Source organism: Gallus gallus, chromosome 19 (genome assembly GCF_016699485.2).
Source record: "Gallus gallus isolate bGalGal1 chromosome 19, bGalGal1.mat.broiler.GRCg7b, whole genome shotgun sequence".
Taxonomy (NCBI): Eukaryota; Metazoa; Chordata; class Aves; order Galliformes; family Phasianidae; genus Gallus; species Gallus gallus.
This window is the reverse complement of record NC_052550.1, coordinates 7,338,623-7,356,835: the sequence shown is the minus strand read 5'-3', so window position 1 is coordinate 7,356,835 and position 18,213 is coordinate 7,338,623. Positions and strand designations below refer to the sequence as shown.

The 18,213-nt window shown below is 58.0% G+C and overlaps 2 protein-coding genes and 2 long non-coding RNA genes across 9 annotated transcripts; 2 read left to right on the top strand and 2 right to left on the bottom strand.

The window, feature by feature from the left end:
• The first annotated feature begins 4,122 nt into the window (after positions 1–4,122).
• Positions 4,123–11,892, top strand: SLC47A1 (solute carrier family 47 member 1). Of its 3 annotated transcripts, none has more exons than XM_046902398.1 (18): positions 4,123–4,252; positions 5,499–5,600; positions 5,790–5,953; positions 6,039–6,174; positions 6,445–6,593; positions 6,820–6,862; positions 7,412–7,456; positions 7,880–7,977; positions 8,230–8,327; positions 8,598–8,711; positions 8,952–9,019; positions 9,127–9,235; positions 9,633–9,708; positions 9,869–9,938; positions 10,194–10,326; positions 10,444–10,538; positions 10,779–10,860; positions 11,151–11,892. In XM_046902398.1, the coding sequence occupies exons 3-18, from the start codon at positions 5,913–5,915 to the stop codon at positions 11,387–11,389; spliced, it is 1,596 nt and encodes a 531-aa protein (XP_046758354.1). In that variant the 5' UTR covers positions 4,123–4,252; positions 5,499–5,600; positions 5,790–5,912; the 3' UTR covers positions 11,390–11,892. The 3 variants fall into 3 exon arrangements, with proteins under 3 accessions (XP_046758354.1, NP_001025891.3, NP_001384472.1); NM_001030720.4 differs by having other exon boundaries at positions 5,734–5,953; positions 6,106–6,174; NM_001397543.1 differs by lacking the exon at positions 5,790–5,953 and having other exon boundaries at positions 6,106–6,174.
• On the bottom strand, positions 4,274–10,195 carry LOC107054806. Of its 3 annotated transcripts, XR_005841022.2 has the most exons (7): positions 9,525–10,195; positions 9,102–9,249; positions 6,422–8,178; positions 6,089–6,341; positions 5,036–5,918; positions 4,838–4,951; positions 4,275–4,734 (listed from the first exon to the last, which is right to left on the bottom strand). It is a non-coding gene; the product is annotated as an uncharacterized LOC107054806 (long non-coding RNA). The 3 variants fall into 3 exon arrangements; XR_005841023.2 differs by having other exon boundaries at positions 4,274–4,951; positions 6,089–6,338; XR_001469467.4 differs by having other exon boundaries at positions 4,275–4,951.
• Positions 11,681–14,835, bottom strand: LOC121107276. The gene is made up of 2 exons (XR_005841025.2): positions 14,333–14,835; positions 11,681–13,446 (listed from the first exon to the last, which is right to left on the bottom strand). It is a non-coding gene; the product is annotated as an uncharacterized LOC121107276 (long non-coding RNA).
• SLC47A2 (solute carrier family 47 member 2) lies at positions 12,651–18,129 on the top strand. 2 transcript variants are annotated; one of them, XM_046902397.1, is made up of 18 exons: positions 12,651–12,754; positions 12,986–13,166; positions 13,300–13,401; positions 13,551–13,619; positions 13,777–13,925; positions 14,009–14,051; positions 14,136–14,180; positions 14,442–14,539; positions 14,701–14,798; positions 15,477–15,590; positions 15,678–15,745; positions 15,968–16,076; positions 16,166–16,241; positions 16,311–16,380; positions 16,649–16,781; positions 17,045–17,139; positions 17,404–17,533; positions 17,625–18,129. In XM_046902397.1, exons 2-18 carry the CDS (start codon positions 13,029–13,031, stop codon positions 17,825–17,827), a joined length of 1,740 nt encoding a protein of 579 aa, XP_046758353.1. In that variant the 5' UTR covers positions 12,651–12,754; positions 12,986–13,028; the 3' UTR covers positions 17,828–18,129. The 2 variants fall into 2 exon arrangements, with proteins under 2 accessions (XP_046758353.1, NP_001129151.1); NM_001135679.2 differs by having other exon boundaries at positions 12,669–12,754; positions 13,020–13,166; positions 17,625–18,123.
• Positions 18,130–18,213: the final 84 nt, after the last annotated feature.

Below are 18,213 nucleotides of genomic sequence, written 5' to 3'. Positions count from 1 at the left end.
CAGATTTGCTCCTCACGACCCGAACGTGCCCTCCTGGCCAGGCCCCTTACCCCGTCCACCCCCATTCACCCCCGTCCATTCGCTTTCCTGGGACGGCCCCGCTCCCAATGGCCGCAGCGCAGACACCGCTCCCTGCAGCGCTTCCTCATTGGGCCCCTGTTATGGTGCTTCAAACTGCGGAGCATCCGGAACCATCAAGGGATGCTTTAATAAATACAATTAATTACCCTTGTTATTACAGCATTACGATCTGTCTTTTCCCGTGCCAAGACCCGCTCCCTCGGGGTGCTTCAAAGCCGGAGGAGTTTTGCCTTGTTTTTATTTGTCCTGCCTTATCTACATTAATTAAGTGCCGGGGCTCATTAGGGCAGGGGAGCGGGTTTTGAGCCGGTGGCCCTGAACTCAATGAACCTGTGTAGCACTATGAAGACTCCGCTGCAGAAGTTACGGCTGCAGCCAACGGGCCTGACCTGCACTCGGTGAGCCGGGTAGAAGAGACACGGAGCAACTAAAGAGCGTTTCTTGCTGTTAAAGAGCAGCCAGAGCAAAGGAGGAAAGGGCTGGCAGCCCACCTGCAGCCCCATAGGGCGGGGGGGGGTATCACCCCGAGGAGGCACGAATGTATTGGAGGTTCAAATCTTTGCGGTGACCTCGGTTGGTTTCCCCACAGTCGGTGCTTTTGGGGGTCTTTTCCCCAAGAGAGGAAACACGGAACGCGTGGCGCAAGGGAAGGTGAAGCCGACGGGTCCCAAAGCGGTGTCGGACGGTGAAACCCTGCGGAGGGGACCCCGCTGCCACCGCCCGACCCCCCCCGCCCCGCACGGAGCGCACTGCTCGGTCCTCTGGCGCCACCGCGCGGCTGCGGGCGGAACTGCGGCCGGGTCCTCCATCCCTCCCCCTTAGCGGGCACTGCGTTGTGGATGCTCTGACCGTTAATCAATAGCTGGCAGCGCAAGCAGCAGCGGAACCCCAATCCACCCGGGTCCGAAGAAGCCGGGCGACCTGCAGGATGAACTTCGAGTGTCTACGTCCAACCTGCACCTCCCCTGGCGCAACGCGAGGCCATCCCCTCTCACCCCATTGCTGTTACCTGCGAGCAGAGGACCCCCACCTCACCGCAGCCTCCTCTCAGGGAGCTGTAGTGAGCAATGAGGGCTCCCCCGAGCCTCCTCTCCTCCACATCGAACAATCCCAGCTCCCTCAGCCATGCTCCAGGGTCCCCCATAAGCCTTATGCTCCAGGGTCCCCATAAGCCTTGTGCTCCGGACCCTTCACAGCTCTGCTGCCCTTCTCTGGAAGCATCCCAGGGCCTCCATGTCTTTCTTGTAGTGAACGCACACTCAAGGTGCAGCCTCACCAGTGCTGGGTACATGGGGAAACATGAGAACGCTCGTGTGAGTTTTAACAGAAAACCTCTCCTTGTGTACCCAATAGAGAGGCTGCCCTGCAGCTGGGGTCACTGTAGCCTAAAATCATTAGCATGTTTTGCTAAATATATATATATACAAACAGCATCTTTCTCAGCAGTCAGACGGTTACATGCGAAGAGCTGTTTGAAGCTGGCTGCCCTGGGACGTCCCCTTACAGCAGTCCCAACCCTGTGTGCTCCATCCATCCGTGGCCAGCCAGCAGCTCTGACCACGCACTCATAGGCTATGATGCTTAAATAAAGCTCAATTTCATTGCAAAAAGGCTCTTTAGTTTCTCATCTGGCTGTATTTTGAACTCTGGGGGGGAGTGGATTCTCCACAGTATCTGGGCATCAGCCAGCAACAAGCAAGGTCCCTTAAAAGAAAGGGGCTTTCTTCAGACAGATGAGTGTCTGACACCAACCCGCTGTGTTCTGACTTCCTTCTTATATGGCAGCTCTTAGTCGTAGTGGTTCCAGGCACGGCGCAGTTGTGGGGTTTGTTTTGGTAGCAGGATGTTGGCTGAGTTTCAGAACATGGACGTACATATCTGGAGAAAACTCTGCGAAGGAAAACTCCGCTGGAAACCTGCAGAGGAAAGGCCCGCTGCTGGGAATCTTCTGCGCAGTGGGTTTACATCAGCGTGGCTGAGAAGGTCCCGGCTGTTGGAAGCAGCTCACGCGGGGCAGCCCAGCTGTGTGCTCCAGCTCATTCCTCACCAGTCACACATTGATCCCCTTAAACGTGTCCCTGTTAAGGTACCGGACTGCCTGAGCGCATCGCTGGACGTCTGAGCTGCTCACATTCAGTGACGTTACACTCCGGAGGAATTTGACCCTTTGAATTCTTCTCTCTGTTATTGCAACACATCCGGGCTGCTGGGGGAGCCGGGTTCGAGGCCAGCCTACCTTTGACCCTCACCATCTGGCTGGGGCTCCAGCAGATGGGCCCCACAAATACAGTGGGGCAGCTGGCACCGTCCGTGTCCCTGCTATGGAAAGGGATGGAGCAAACACGCTGGCACGAGGCTCAGCCTCATCACAGCCCCTCTATGCGTGTTTGGCTCTCCATTAGCCCAGAGCCCTCAGGTTCCACTGCAAAGAACCACTAACATTGGAAAAGACCTCCAAGGTCATCTCGCCCAACAACTGTAGGTCCCCTCTGAACGTGAAGAAGTGAGGCTTTATCCTTTTCCCAGACCTTTTCCCCAGGTTTCTGTTGGTTCCCTTTGCCAGCACGGGATTTCTTTTGTCCCATCAGGATCACAGCAAACATCATAGCGACCCACACACTCAGTTTGTTGAGGACTGAACGGCACCACCAGAGCCTTATCTGTCCCCTCCAGGCGCCACAGGACCCCTCCGTCCATCAGGCAGTGGAATTGTGACTGCCAGGAGGGACTCTCATCATTCACTGCTGACAACTTCTATTTCTTCACAGCTGCCCAAAAGGCTCATGGTTGCAGGCAGCACAGACTCCTGCAGTCTCCAGGATCAGCTCGCAGTGGGATCAGACACCCTGGCGACCTGCGGTGCCCACATTTCTTCATGGCACATGAAGTCCTGGAGGCTATGATTCACCACTGCTGCACAGCACTGTGTGATGTCACACCTGAGCCAAAGGAGCAAAGGGGAAGGTGAAACATTAACGAGGCTTTACATTTCTGGGAGCTGACATCACAGCTGCAGGTCACTGAGACAAGGTATAAGCAGCTACGGCTTATAGGTATAAGCAATCCTCCCTTTCCACTGTAATTTTCCATATGTTGGAACTAGATTTGGGGACAGCTGCTTGGTTCCAAGCACCTGCACGTACATAGGCAGAATTTCACCTCTGTAGGAGCATAGAATCATTAAGGTTGGAAAAGATCATCCAGTCTAACCATCAACCCATCCACACGGTGCCCACTAAGCTCCCACATCTCCACTGCTCTTGAAAACCACCAGGGATGGTGGTGACTCCACATCTCCCACATAACAACCTGAGCTCCCATCCAAAGTATGGTCCTTTCTGGGCACCCCAGCCCAGGTGTGGTCCCACCATTGGCAGCACCAGCCAGGTGGGTGGGGGATCCCCGGTTCAGGGGATGAGAGGTGATGGCCCTACGTTGTGCCGAGGGATGCTCAGGGTTGGATGGTGGCAAACATTTCTTCTCTGCAAGAGTGGTCAGGTGGTGGCACAGCTGCCCAGGGAGGTGGGGGTGTCCCTGGACGTGCTCAGGAACCGTGGGGATGTGGCACTGAGAGAGGTGGTCAGTGGGTATGGTGGTGCTGGGGGTGGAATTAGGGCTCTTAGAGGTCTTCTTCTCCAATCTGAACGGCTCTGTGATTCTATGACAAGCCCCAGGTGCCCCTATTGGTGGGGAATCCATAGGGTGCTGATGGCAGGGGAGACATCCTGGAGCACGTGCTGAGAAATCCCTTTGTCTTCGATGGGCAAACCTTGACCACCAAACCCACATCCTCCTTCGTGTGGGAGGGGGGGCACAGACACGGGGATCCTCACGTAGGGTTCTCCGTACCCCCCCATAAGCCCCTCTGGGCTCTGACTCCGCCTACACGTGAGTGTGGTGGGGGGGAGGAGATGTCTCAGCGTGCTGCCGGGCCCCAAGCCCCGCTCCCCGCTCCGTGCCGACCCGCACCGCCCCCAGCCGGCAGCCCCACGGCCCGGGGGCGGGGAGGCCGTGCCCATAGGGCGGACGGGCGGCCCCGGCGGAGCGGCGGTGCGGCCCCATGGCGGAGACGGGCGGGCTGACGGCGCGGTGCCTGCGGGCTGCGCGGCGCCTCCTGCCCGCGGGGGTCCGGCGGGAGAGCGGGGAGTTGGCCCGGCTGGCGGGGCCGGTGGTGAGAGCCGGGACTGCGGGGCTGCGGGGCGGGGAGCGGCGCGGGGCGCGGGGTGGGGGGGGCTGAACGAACGGAGCTTTCCGCGGAGCTTTTCCGCTGCTCTGAGCCGCTTCGGTGCCGCCCGCACCTGCCTGCCAGCACGGACGGGGCTCATCCCTTCGCCATCACCCAGCGCGGCACGTTCCTTCCCTCCCGGCCGTCTCCCTCCGCCGGCGGTGCGTTGGGAGCCCGGGCCTTCCTGCTGGTTTGGGCTGAAAATCCATCTAAGCCAATGCTGTGCGTCCTGAGCCCTCCGTCCCTCCTGGGAGACGGGGACCGAGCGGAGCACCTCAGATGTCCTCACTGACACTCACGTGGCCCCAATGCGACGGTGCAGCGGAGGAAGTCTCGGCGGTTTCTGTTCCTGTAGCGGTGCCCGTCAGCCCCTCAACGCTTCCATCCCCTGCTTGGTGGGCACAGAGGACCTCAAACCAAACCTGGTGCTGTTTGCCAGGTGTAGCTCTCATGAGTTCGTGTGCTTTTCGTGTCCAGCCCTGCGCTGGAGCAGTCACAGAGGTGCAGAGCTCTCCTGCAGGGGTTACTCACAGCTGCTTGGACGTGTTGAGGCCTGAGACGATGCAACATCTGCAGGCAGCGGTGGGAGGTTTGGTGGTTCTTCCTCAGACCTCCCAGGAGCCAGTTGTTCAGCAGCTCTGGAGCCTGCAAGGGAGACAGGAGTGTGAGCAGCCCCCGGGCACGGCCCCCCCAGCCGTACCCAACTGCCATGGGGTCTTTTGCTCTCACCATCCTCCTCCAGCAGTTCCATGCTGCATTGGAATTGACCTCTTGCCAAAGAAAATGAGGTCCTGAGCTCACTGTCTGTGACAGTATCACCAACCCTTGGTTGAGAGGAAGGTGCAGGCCAGACTTGGAGGAGAGGACACTGTTTTGGGGAGCTGAGCTTTCCCCGGCTGCATGGAAGTGCAAAAAAAAGCATTGGGAGTCTTCATTTTCCTTCTCCACTCAGCTGTCCTGGTGGAAAAGAGGCTTTCCAGGGGAGCCATTAAACCTCAGCTAAACAAGGACACCTGGCAGATTGGCTCTGTACCACCAAAGTACCACTGGGGTTTGAGGACAAAGCCTGCAGCAACCTGGGGGAAGCTTGCAGTTGGTTCAAACCCAGCCAGCCATGGCCCGGCTGCTGGGGAAGGGCGGTGCTCCTCTGTCCCAACGGCGCTCACTTCTCCATCTCCTCTTCCCATTCTAGTTTGTAGCCCAGCTGCTGGGGTTCCTGATCAGCGTGGTCAGCTCTATATTCTGCGGCCATCTGGGGAAGGCTGAGCTCGATGCTGTGACGCTGGCCGTGTCTGTAAGTATTGCTCTGCTTATCCTCTGATTTGAAACACGACAATGGTGAGACATTGCAAAAGGGGAATAGAAAAGAAGAAGGGGAAAAAGAAAAGCCCCGGAGGAATGCTTATCTGAGGATTCCTTGCGCACAGCCTGATGCAACACGGAGATTGCATCCACCAAGCTGTTCTTCCTTTGCCCTGGGCAGAGGCAGGAGATGTGAGCTGAGCAGCAGCGGCTGTGCAAGGCCAGCAGCTGGGCAGACCGAGCTGTGTGTGTGCAGTGGGGAGCTGCACTGTCTGTAGTCCTTCGGCCGTTCATCCCTGGCTGGATGTTCCTTTTCACATCCGTAACAGGGAACAGACCGTTCAGGTAATATGAACGTTGTTATTGTGAAAAACAGAGGAAGTCTGGAAGCTTCCCAAAAAACTCACAGCAGGACGGTCTCCCTTCCCAGCTGGGAGGGACGCGGTGCTTTGGGCCACGTTCCCTGTGATGCTCACTTACCCGAGCGTCTCCTCCAGGTCATCAATGTGATCGGCATCTCCGTTGGTTCTGGCCTGGCCTCGGCATGTGACACGCTCATGTCCCAGGTTGGTGGCAGCTCCCCTTTCCTTGTTACTGCTGGGGTTGGGTTGGCAGCGTCTCACCTCCCGTGCAGCGTGGTTTTGGGCACAAAAGATGGGGAGGGGGGGTAGCAGAGGGAAGCACAGTCCACCCGAGAGCCGGCTAAACCCAACCAGCCTGATGGTGGCCACTGCTGGGAGCAAGAAGGGAAATTACATTGCAGCCCCAGCCTTGAGCATTTGCCCAGACCCTTTGGCTCCCCACAGCTCTTACTTTGGCCCTCTGTCCTCACGTAGACATACGGCAGCAAAAACCTGAAGCAAGTGGGCACCATCCTGCAGCGAGGGATCCTCATCCTGCTGCTGTTTTGCTTTCCTTGCTGGGCGATCTTCATCAACACTGAGCAGATCCTCCTGCTCCTCCGGCAGGACCCCAAGGTCTCCAGGTCAGAGTGAGACTGAATGTGACCCCTCTCTGGTCAGCAGCACAGCAGGTCTAAGCTCTCCAGGCCCTGAAACCCCTTGGTCAGGCCCATCTGCATTGGGCGTTTGGCTGTGCCTGGATTACTGCCTAGTGTTGAAGTCAAAGCTCTGTGGAGCTCAAATACAACTCTGCTTGGTTTGGCTCTTGCTTTCCTGCCTCATTAACTGGGTAAACATCTCTCTTCCCAGGTTAACGCAGGTCTACGTGATGATCTTTATTCCAGCTCTTCCTGTAAGTTGCTGCTAAAGCTTTTAGAAGCTCTGCATCCCTCAGTAACACGTGGGGAAAGGAGGAAGGGTCCTTGCTCCGTGGATCACAAGGCAGCACGATTTGGAGTTTTACAATGTGCCTCTTAAGCCTTAATGGACACACACTGGCCAGCAGCTGCTGGACCAGCAAACATGCATTCCTTCGTATTAGTGTGCAGAGGCTTTTACTGCAGGCCACGTCTCTGCACAACAAGTCACAAGCTCTGGACATTGGAACTGAGTGCTGCAGAGCTCAATCAGCTCTGTGATAAAGGCTGCAGCTCACAGGCATGCAGCCGCTGGGCTCCCAGCTGTTATCTGCCTCTCTGGAGAAGCTCCTCTAAGCTGAGGCTGTTCTCCAAGGTTAAAATCAAGCATAGGCACGGGAGGGACTGTGGGCAGCGTGCCGTGTTGTGGCACCCTGACAGCCATGCAGGAGCTGTGGGAAGTACCTCGCTGTGGGTGTTAAACTGTAGCTGGCCACTGGACCGTAGTACAGCAGTGCTGACCACATGAATTCTGACTCTTGCAGGCGGCGTTTCTGTACCAGCTGCAGACAAGATATTTACTAAGTCAGGTATTTATTGTGTAACCGGGCTCTGGGCCAGCTGCTAGGAACATGGATAAGGTTGGAGATCTAAGTTCATCCTGTCCTGGGGAGAGCTGGGCTGAGGAATGTGTGATCCACAGCCTCCAGCTGGCTCTGCGGGACAGGAGGAGCTTGTGGGGATCACCTTTGGGTTGCTCCATTCTCCTGCTGCCACCTCTGAGCTCTGCACTGAGCTGACCGTACCAACTGCTGAGCCCTGCATGCTGCCTTCTGCATGTCTAATACAATCTGATCTTACCTGAAACAGGAGCCACCTTCCCGGCTTTCTCCTCAGACACTGCTGAAGGTCTTCCCAGTGTTTGCTGGATGGTAGCTGGGGTGGTGGCTGCAGGCTTGGGATCTCGGGCAGTGCTGGAGAAGCAAACTCTGAAGTCTCTGCTTGTCTTCCAGGCGATCATTTTGCCTCAGGTGGTGACAGGAATTGCAGCCAACATCCTCAATGTGGCCATGAACGCCTTCTTCCTATATGCACTGAAGCTGGGCATGGTGTAAGTGTGAGCGGAGGTGGTGACGGCCTCTCTCTGTGTGCAGGGGTTTGCCTGGGGCTGTGGGGGTTTATCTTGGGTGCCACGTGTAGCAACCCTTTGTCCCCAGCCAGTCAGCTTGGAAAGATCAGGCCAGGGATGGGGCTGGGGGTCTGGTCCATATCCGCAGCAAGGGACAGGTGCTTGCCACCAGGTCTGCTGGAGCTGAAAAGTGGGTGGGGGTGTTGTTTACAATCTGCCTGTTTCTCTCCCCAGGGGCTCAGCCTGGGCCAACACTGCTTCTCAGTACACTCAGGCCATCCTTCTCTTCCTTTTCGTGTGGTGGAAGAAGATCCACGTGCAGACGTGGGGAGGTACTCTTCAGAGCTTAACCCTTCAACAGACCAGTGCGTGGCCCTGGGGATTTGGCACTGTCACCAGCACCCGGGCTGTAGGTCTGATGAAGGGATTGCCATCTCCTCACAGTGGGAGAGGCTGTAGCCGTGACCTCAGGCCCCTCACTGTGGCCCCAAGCCACTCTGTGGTGGGATGCTGTCTTTAGAGTGTCCACATAACCTCGTGGCTCCCATTCAGCAAGGAGGAGGAGGAGAAAGCTCTCATGCTCCTTCACCTCTACGCTGCAGGTTGGACCAGAGACTGCCTCCTGGACTGGGGCTCCTACATCCAGCTGGCGCTGCCCAGCATGCTCATGATGTGCATTGAGTGGTGGACCTTTGAGATTGGGAGCTTCTTGGCAGGTGAGTCCAAACTCTCTTTCTGTGGCTCAGCAGGGCACCTTCCAGCCACGCCTGCTCTGATTGCTGTCTCTTGAGCATGTCCCTGGGCATCTCCTGCCAGCAGCCCCCATTGTGGGGTTGGTTCTGCAGTTTGCTGCATGTGTTAGATGGGAACCCTGTACTCACTGCCTCCTTGTCAGCAAAGGAAAAGTTAATGCAGCTAATTTTGACCTAATTAACAAAGTGGTGAATCTTTCCCAGGGCTGCTCAGTGTGGTGGAACTGGGTGCTCAGTCTGTCATCTACGAGCTCTCCTCTGCAGCCTACATGGTAAGGACTGGGTGCATAAAACTGGGATCGGCTGCAGGTTCCCTACTGGGGAAGACAATTGCTGCGGGCTGTTGGCACTCACCTCTTCTTTATCTGCTGCTAATCAGGTGCCTCTGGGCTTCAGCGTGGCCGTGAGCGTCAGAGTGGGCAATGCTTTGGGATCGGGGGACGTCGTGCAAGCCAAGACATCCTGCATCACTGCTGTGCTGTGTGCAGGTCAGCCCAGGTCCCTGCAGAGGGGAATAAAAGCATTAGCAGCAGCAGGTTCAGTTCTCATCCCCATCCCCACCCTCCGGTGACCATCCCCCAGCAGCCCAAGCCCACTTGGTCAGATGCTCTGTTTGGGCAGGGTGAGGCCCTGGCTCTTGAGCACCGTTAGGAACCCAGTGCGAAGGCTGTGGTAGTTAAAACACCATTTAGCATTCTGTCTTCCACCTCCAGGTGGTGGAAAGAGGATCTAGGGGAAAAGTAAGGACAGCAGCCTTGTGCTGTTCTGCAGTAATACCTGGAGGTCTGCCGAGCCCTGTCCCCATCACACGAAGCCCCTGAGGTCTGGACCTGCTCAGGAGCAGTGTGTGCAGCCTTTGAGGTTCAATTACTTCCTTCTCTTTAGGAGTTTTTGCTGTGGTGGTTGCAACGTTACTGGGAACCCTCAAAGATGTGGTGGGCTACATCTTCACCAACGACAGGTGGGTTGGCAGCTTGCTTTGGAGCTTTGTTACTGTTCTGGGTAACACGACCTGCCCAGGAGCAGCCCAGAGGCTGGGATCAGGCTTTGCAGATGGGTCAGAGTGCCTTGAGAGCACACTGTGCTGCTTTCCCTGACCAGTGCGTACATCTTTCCAACAGGGAGATCGTTATGTTGGTGTCCAAAGTGATGATCATCTTTGCTCCGTTCCACTTGTTTGATGCAGCAGCAGTGAGTATCCCAGCACGGGGAGCAGTTCCTCTCTGCAAGCGGGGGTACAGCGGAGAGTGCAAAGCTGCCTTTAGCTCTTTTTTGATCTATGACAGTGATACAGAGAAGCAAGCTGAAAAAGCTGTCACAGCAGCAGCTTGCATCACCCACAGCACCTCAGCATCCCCTTGTGCTTGCAGGTGCCTCTTGGCATTGCTGCAAAACAACCCTTCTGTAGTTCTCACGTCCTCCCTCTTCCCTCCCTGCTTTCCTTAGGCAACCTGTGGTGGTGTGCTGAGGGGCACGGGGAAGCAGAAGCTGGGTGCCATCGCCAACGCTGTCGGTTATTACGCTGTCGGTTTGCCCATCGGCATCTCGCTGATGTTTGCAGCCAAAATGGGAGTGCTGGGTATGTGCATCCCCTGCTCAGCTGTGCAGGTCTGGCTGTGGATGGCATTTGGGCCGTGTCTGGCAGCAGTGGGGGTTTCCATCAGCACTCGCTAAAGTTCGTTTCCATCCTGGGCAGGTCTGTGGGTAGGGATGATCGTCTGCATCTCTTTGCAATCCCTCTCCTTCTCTGCTTTTGTCATGCGCATGGATTGGAAGAAAGCTGCAGAAGAGGTAAGACTGGTGCTGCCCTGCAGTAACTCTTAGTAGGTGTTAAGCCAGTTTTTGCCCCAGGATAGCAGTAAAGCTGTCTGTGGGGAGCTAAAGTGATACCAGATCTGTCCTCTTCTGTAGTGCCGGAGCGGTTTGGTGCTGAGCATGCTTGCTTTGGGAGGGTCAGGGAGGAGGCTCGGGCTTGCTTGGCTGGGCAGCACATCTCTGCTCTGAGAACAACTCTTTTGTGTGTGCTTTTAGGCTCAAGTCCGAGCTGGTCTGAAAAAACAGCTGGAAGATGTGAACTCCAATGGCACAGCTGCTAACAAAACATCTGCCATAGGTACGTAACCACGCCTCATAGAAGCACAAATCCTCCACCCAGCCCTTCCTCTCCTTCACAGCCATGGCAGATGGTGGCTGTCCTTCCAGCCCCGATAGCTGGAAGGAGCACACTGTCTGCTGCTGGTCCCCATTACCCTTATCACCATCCTGGCTGCTCCAGGGGAGAGCCAGAGCATGCCTGCAGACCTGAGCCTTGGGAGAGGACCCTCAGGACTGGACGGGGGAGCAGATGGGGGCTCCTGGCTTTACAGCTCAGCTTCCCTCCAGCACTCACCTCTCTTGCGACAGATTACATCTCTGTAGACACAGACACCGTGGAGACCGTGGTGCTGCCTGACTGCATGGTGGGAGGAGGTGAGAGGCACCCAGACCACCAGCTCATCACTCAGGAAGAGCCGGCGGATGTCCCCGTTCCTCCTGCTGTGGCATGGAGGGCTCTGATCGTCTGCCGGGTGCTGGCTGCTGCTGCTGCCCTTGCTGTGCTGCTGGTGGGTGTGCTGGTCCGGCTCCTGACAGCCCACAGCTAGAGGCAGTGCCACCAGGGGACTGTGCAGGAGGGCACACGGAGATGCCCCAGGAGGACGGTGCAGGAAGTCATTCTCCTTCAGCCCCTTACAGAGTTCACTTCACTCCGTTTCTGCTTATAATATCTTGTCCCACACACATGGTTCTTAAAGGGGTTGAGCTTCAGAGCTGGTCCCTTCTCCAGCACTGCCTGGGGGATGTCGCTTTGGGAGGCTGGCACCTACCTCTGGGGTGGCCAGGGATGGAGATAGGGACCTCGTGCTGCCGTCCTGCTTCCTCCTTGCTGGGAGCACTTGTCCAAACCATTTGCTAACGGCAGAGGTCCATTGCACACCAGCACCTCAGAATATCGGAGCCCAATGCTGTGCAAGGCCCGCTGTGTTGGAGGAGGGCTGACTGCTGTGCCAGGGCACCGGCCCTGCATGACAGGCACAGAGCCTAGAGCAACTCTTCTTTGCACTTTTGTAAGGTGGGATTTTGATACAATAAAAGTTTTCTGAGTAAATGTTGTGCTGTTAACAGGGTGTGAACGTGACCCCGGTCATTGGCACGACCGAGCTGGTCGAGGGGAGGCGTGTGCTGGTTTGTGTGCATGACCAATTCTCCTGAGAATAACCTTAAACACGGCCTCGAACTCCTGGCCTTTGGGTTCGAGGCTGCAGAAGTAGGCAGGGATTTGTGCACCTCAGCTGCTGCTGGGGAGGGTGGTGCGGTGCCCACCTGCGGTGCTGCCGAGGGGATCCCACGTGTGCTATCAGCACTGCCTGCCCTGTGTGAGCTCTCCTACCCGTGGTGGTGTGGCCGCAGTGATGCTGCAGGCTGCGTGCAGACGGTGCTCAGCCCTCAGCTGCAAACACCACCTCCAGCGGCGCAAGGCACGTAGCACCGGGTGCCTGTGGGTGACATGGCTCATAGAGGAGCTCACAGCAGGCATTAACCACGGCCTCAGTGGGCTGTCCCCAGGCGTGGGAGGATGCGACAGGCTGTGCCCTGCTTGCAGTCACTGTTGTTTGGCACCACAGCCCAGGAGGAGTAGGACGGGCATGGAGCCACTATCTGCTCCGTGCAGAACAGGGGCTGCTCCCAGGGCAGCAGCTCCCAGCCATTGCCAGCACCCTGTGCTGGGCCCAGGCAGGGCGCTATATTTGGCCTGGCAGAGCAGCGCTGCTGAAACCCGACTCGGCCGCGCCGCGCGGGGCAGACAGCCGGAGCCAATGGGGCCGGTTTGTCTTGGCCAACGCCGCGCTGGGATGAGAACGGCCCAGAACACTCAGAGGCAGCCGCCAGCAGCGGACGGACCCACGGACGCTCCATCTCTGCTGGAAGAGGAGGACGACCCTCTTACCCACCGGACACAGCAGGGCGGGGTACGAGGGCTCACAGGGGCGATTTGGGAAGGCTCAGCTCCTCCATCAGTTCGCGCTGCGCTCCTGGGCTCCTCCGCAGTGGGACACGGGACCTGCGCTGCCCAAAGCCCCGCTCCCTGCCCTGCCCATCGCTGCTGGCCGCACGCAGCCCAGCCGGGCAGGCTGAAGTTCACCCCCCAGGTTACACATTGCTCGCCCTGCCGGGGTTGTGGCACCCGGCGGCTTTAACAGAGCGCGGAGAAAGGGAACGTTTCACTCCTGGCAGAGCGGCAGAATGAAGCGGCCCGAGGAGAACGGCATCAGCGAGGGGACAGCTGATGGCCGCGGGCAGAAACGCAGCTGGATGCAGCGCCTGATCCCAGACAGCTTCTGGGAGGATGCAAAGAAGCTGCTGGTGCTGGCGGGGCCGCTGGTAAGGACCCGGAGAGGGGAGCAGCCGAGGGCCGCCGAACGCTGCCCTGCTGTCCCCACCGCGCCCTAACCCGGGGGTGTCCCCACCACCCATCTCCGTCTCCAACCTCGGCATCTCCTCTCCCCACGCTCAGATCCTGATCCAGCTGCTGATCTTCCTGATACACCTGGTCAGCTCCATCTTCTGCGGCCACCTGGGCAAGGTTGAGCTGGCCTCCGTCACACTGGCCATCGCGGTGAGCACGCCGTGGGGCTGGGCTATGGGGATGGGGGGCTGAGACCTGCGGGCAGAGGGGACAGTGGAGGCTTCAGACTCCTTTGAACGCTTCTCCTCACTGAAAAGCATTCAACACTCACTTCTCTCAGTTTGTATCCCCGTTTCCAGGTTATAAATGTCACTGCCATCTCTGTAGGATACGGTCTGTCTTCAGCATGTGATACCTTGATATCGCAGGTGGGTGTCGTTGCCACGTGCCCTGGGGCCACCCACCGGGGTTTCAAGCATCACCTGGTGCTGCCGAGCCATCCCATAACCGGGAGCAGTGAGCTCCAGAGGAAACACCGAGCCCTTCCCAGGAGCACAGGAGCTCACGCCGTGCTCTCGCCCTCAGACCTATGGCAGCAGAAACCTGCTGCGTGTGGGGGTGATCCTGCAGCGTGCCATCCTCATCCTCCTGCTCTGCTGCTTCCCTTGCTGTGCTGTGCTCATCAACATCGAGCAGCTCCTGCTGCTCATCCGCCAGGACCCCGAAGTCTCCAGGTTGGGCGGTCTCCAGAGGACCCAGCTTTGGTGGGGTGCTGGTGGCCGTGTCCCTCGCTGACCGTGCCTCTCGTACCCCCCAGGTTAACCCAGCTCTATGTGATGGCATTCGTCCCCGCTCTCCCGGTAAGCCCTGGCTGCTGGCCATGTGTTTTGCACCTCTCTGTCCCAGCACACTGGCCCCAGCTCACGCACCCATTTGCTTTCCAGGCGGTATTTCTGTATAACCTGGAGACCAGGTACCTGCAGAACCAGGTGGGTCCCACACCCCATGCCCACCCAGGCTCCTCTCAGCTCAGGGCTCCCCTAACCCCACACCCATAAAACACCACGGAGAGCCCTTCCAGAGAGGTCCATCCCTATACCCAATGGACGTCCCATCCAATGTCCCCATCTCGGAGCTATACCTCCAATGCCAGAAGTTTCCTCTCTTGTTAAAGCTGCGGGGAGGGGGGGGCTGGTGGGGTCTTCCCACAGCCATGGCGGATGGCAGCCCTTGTTCACCCCTTGTTGCAGATGATCATGTGGCCTGTGGTGCTGAGCGGGCTCGTCGGCAACGTTGTCAATGTGATCGCCAACTCTGTCTTCCTCTACGTGTTCCACCTGGGAATTGTGTGAGTAATGCCTGCAGGGGGAAAAATGAAACAAAAAGGTCATTTTGGGGGACACCACATCACCAGCCACGGCCGGTGCTGCCACGGACATCAGGCTCCAGCACCCCACACCCGGGGAGATGTGAGCACAATGCCAACAGCCTTTCTCATTTCCTTTCCAGGGGTTCTGCTTGGGCCAACACCATCGCTCAGTATTCTCAAACCATTTTCTTGTTCCTGTACATTGTAGGCAAGAAGCTCCACGTGAAGACATGGGGAGGTAAGGCATCTCCCTCCAGATTCTGCTTTACGCATGCGTTCGTCAGTCTTCCACTGCTTCTTTTGAGTGAGCTCTGTTAATGCTGGAGGGGAAACATTAACCTCGGCCTGGGGACGCTGTGCTGCTCCAGTGGCAGCCCGGCATGCGGGCGTTGGCGGAGCGCAGCACGGTAACCATTAACTGGGGAGGAAGGAAGCCCTTTGTCGAGGCGTTGTAGGGTTTGGCCCCACGGCCGGATGAGCGCAGGCGTAGGCATGAGGTTGTCCTCAGGTGCTCCGATCCGGGAAGGATGAGCTGAGCATTGCAGCTCAGCTTGTAGGTGCGTGCTTCGCAGCTAGAGGTCACACGGAGCCCGTGAGAGCTGCGCTGGGGGCTCTGCTAATAGCTCCTGGGGTGATATTTGGCCATTCTGGCTTCCATCGGGATGGACCGTCTCCTCCATAGAATCATTTTCAAGGTTGGAAAGACCAATAAGATCACATCCAACTACCAACCCACGCCTGTGACTGTTCTGGACCGTATCACTCAGTGTGACATCTTTTCTTGAACACCTCTAGAGACAGCGACTCCATCACCTCCCTGGGCAGCCCATTCCAACACATCACCACTCTTTCTGAGAAGAAACTTTTCCTACTATCCAACCTAATATCCAACCTCCATCCCTTCTCCTCTCCATAGGGTGGTCCAGAGAGTGCCTGCTGGAGTGGGACAGCTTCACCTCCCTGGCCATCCCCAGCATGCTCATGATGTGCATCGAGTGGTGGACGTATGAAATCGGCAGCTTCTTGATAGGTCAGCAGAGCTGGGGGAGGGCTGCCAGGGTGAGATGGGGCACTGCGGTTATCACAGGGGCTGAGCACCTGAACCTCCTGCCCCCAGGGCTGCTGAGCGTCGTGGAGCTGTCAGCACAGTCTGTGATCTACGAGGTGTCCGTCGTTGCCTTCATGGTAAATGATGGGGGTTTGGGGTTCAGATCGGGCTCCCTAGGGTCAGTCCCAGCTCAGATACAACCAAAGCTCAGCTCCAATCAGCTCCATTCTCTACATCTCCCCTCTCCGTGCTCAAGTCCCTCCTTGCTCCTGCCTCCCCTTCCCATGGAGTAGATGACCAAAATTAAGCCTGACGCTCATTGTCTCTCCTCCCACTGTCTTTACCCCCCGTGGCTGCAGATCCCCCTGGGGCTTGGCACAGCTGCCAGTGTGCAGGTGGGGAATGCTCTGGGTGCTGGAGACATCGAGGTGGCCAAGAGGTCCTCCTCCACCAGCATGCTCTGCACAGGTCAGCAGCAGTGCTCTGCCCCATTCTCTCTCTGCCCCGGGCTCCCCACTGCCGTCAGGATGCACTCACCTCCTTGCTTTGCTTTCCAGGGGCGTTTTGCATCGCTGTAGGGGCCATTTTAGCTGCCACAAAGGACGTGCTGGGATATATCTTTACCAACGAAAAGTGAGTGCTTCCAGCTCCTGGCCATGGATGGTTGTTCCCAAAAAGTGACTCCTGGCTCTTTGTCTGCAGGGAGATCATCGACTTGGTGGCCTGGGTCATGCCTGTCTACGTTGTCTTCCACTTGTTTGAAGCCATGTGTGTAAGTCCCTGGGGGCTCTGCTACTTTCAGCAGGGGATCTCGGTGTTGAGTGCCTGAAAAGAGCCCAACCTGCAGGATGGGGGCAAAGAGAAATGAGCACTGGGACACGATTTGGTGGGCACAGTGGTGATGGCTGACGGTTGGACTGAATGACCTTAGAGGTCTCTTCCAACCTTAATGATTCTATGATGGGAGGCAGGGGAAGTCTTGTATTCAGGGCTGGTTCACAGCCCCAAATTCGGCCCCATCCTTCTCCCTCTCCCCGCAGTGTGCCTGTGGTGGGGTGCTCAGAGGCACAGGCAAGCAGAAATTCGGTGCCATCCTCAACGCCGTGAGTTACTATGGTGTGGGACTGCCCTTGGGAGCCGTGCTGCTCTTCGTGGCCAGGATTGGTGTCATAGGTACCGTCCCCTCCCCTACTGACCCCCCCAGATGGATGCAGCTCCCTTCTGCTGGGCTCTGCAGTGCTGCTGGGGACTGGAAGCACTGGGGCACACTGGGACAGTCAGTGCACTGCTGCGTGCCCTAAATCACCCCGGGGAAAGCCACTGCTGCAGCTCTGCTGGGCGGCCCCCTTCCCATGACCCCGGTGACGTCCCCATTCTTGGCTCGCTGTCCCTTCTCAGTTGGGTCTGCCCAGCTGACACCAGCATGCCCTCGGCAGGGCTGTGGCTCAGCATGCTCGTCTGCGTCTCCATGCTCTGCACCTGCTTCCTCATCTACATCTGCCGCATGGACTGGAGGAAGGCAGCCGAGGAGGTAACTGTGTGCTGCACCACACGGTGGGATGGGATGGCAAAACCCAGAGCTCTCTGTGTGGGACCACGGATGCTCCTTCACATTCCACTTCCTCCCAGTATGCGCCTCGAGATGCCCCGCTATGCTAACAGCTCCGAGGTTCCCACCAGCCACCAGCTTTGGGGCACCGGGGACATCCTTTACTGTGCCATTTCTGGACATACAAAACACACACAGGCACTGCAGGTGGGATCCCCCCCTTGCTGAGCCCCACTGCTCCCCCAGGCTCAGCGCCGTGCAGGAGTGACCCCACAGCCGCTCGAGGAGCAGCACCAGAACCCCGAGCCCCACAGCAAGGGGCCATCCCTGGCGCCCCACACTCACCTCCCTGCTGCAGCGGTGCGGGGCTGCGTAGGTACGGCCGGGGCGGGGGATGACGGCTGCGCGCCTCCAGCGGGCAGATCTCCGGCAGGGGTTCACGGTGAGCTCTCCACATCTCGTTACAGCGGGAATGGATGCGCAGAACGGCGTGGTGCTCACGGGCATCACCAGGACGGAGGGTGCCAACTTCAGGGAGGAGCCGCGCGGAGCGCTGCCGGGCGCTGCGCCCAGCCGGGGGCTGATCCTGCGGCGGGGATTGACGGCGGCCGCGGCCATCGCAGTGCTCGCACTCGGCGTTGTAATAAAGCTCGTGACCAGCAAACACTGACCTGCAGCGGGGCGCAGGGACTTGGCTTTGGGGACCGAGGCCCCTCCTGGCTGATGGATGCGCAGAGCACGGACCGGTCTGCACCTGCACGTCCCATAGAGTTCAGCCTTCGGCAGCATCTCATCGGCTCCTGCTTGGGAACGGCCCTACAGCCGCTCCAACAACAGAAGCACCGCTCCGGGCTGCTACGCCGAGCAATGCAGGCGTCCCCTTCCTGCCCACGCTGCAGCTCTCAGCACTGATCCGAGCTGAGCGTGGCTCACACCGCTGCTCTGACAATGCCAAATAAAGAATGAACTCAGCCGGGCTCGCCCTTCATGCACTGCCCCTGGGACACCCAGATGGCTTCCGTGGTGAAACGAGGCTTTATTCAGCAAGGGTCAGGC

What these genes read in the sequence shown, in the direction of transcription:
- SLC47A1 (NM_001397543.1), top strand. Translation starts at nt 4,142, where the DNA reads ATGGCGGAGACGGGCGGGCTGACGGCGCGGTGCCTGCGGGCTGCGCGG. An exon ending in GTGACACGCTCATGTCCCAG is followed by an intron (nt 6,175 to 6,444) that starts GTTGGTGGCAGC and finishes GTCCTCACGTAG; the next exon opens with ACATACGGCAGCAAAAACCT. An exon ending in TAACAAAACATCTGCCATAG is followed by an intron (nt 10,861 to 11,150) that starts GTACGTAACCAC and finishes CTCTTGCGACAG; the next exon opens with ATTACATCTCTGTAGACACA.
- SLC47A2 (XM_046902397.1), top strand. Translation starts at nt 13,029, where the DNA reads ATGAAGCGGCCCGAGGAGAACGGCATCAGCGAGGGGACAGCTGATGGC. An exon ending in GTGATACCTTGATATCGCAG is followed by an intron (nt 13,620 to 13,776) that starts GTGGGTGTCGTT and finishes TCTCGCCCTCAG; the next exon opens with ACCTATGGCAGCAGAAACCT. An exon ending in CACCAGCATGCTCTGCACAG is followed by an intron (nt 16,077 to 16,165) that starts GTCAGCAGCAGT and finishes TTTGCTTTCCAG; the next exon opens with GGGCGTTTTGCATCGCTGTA.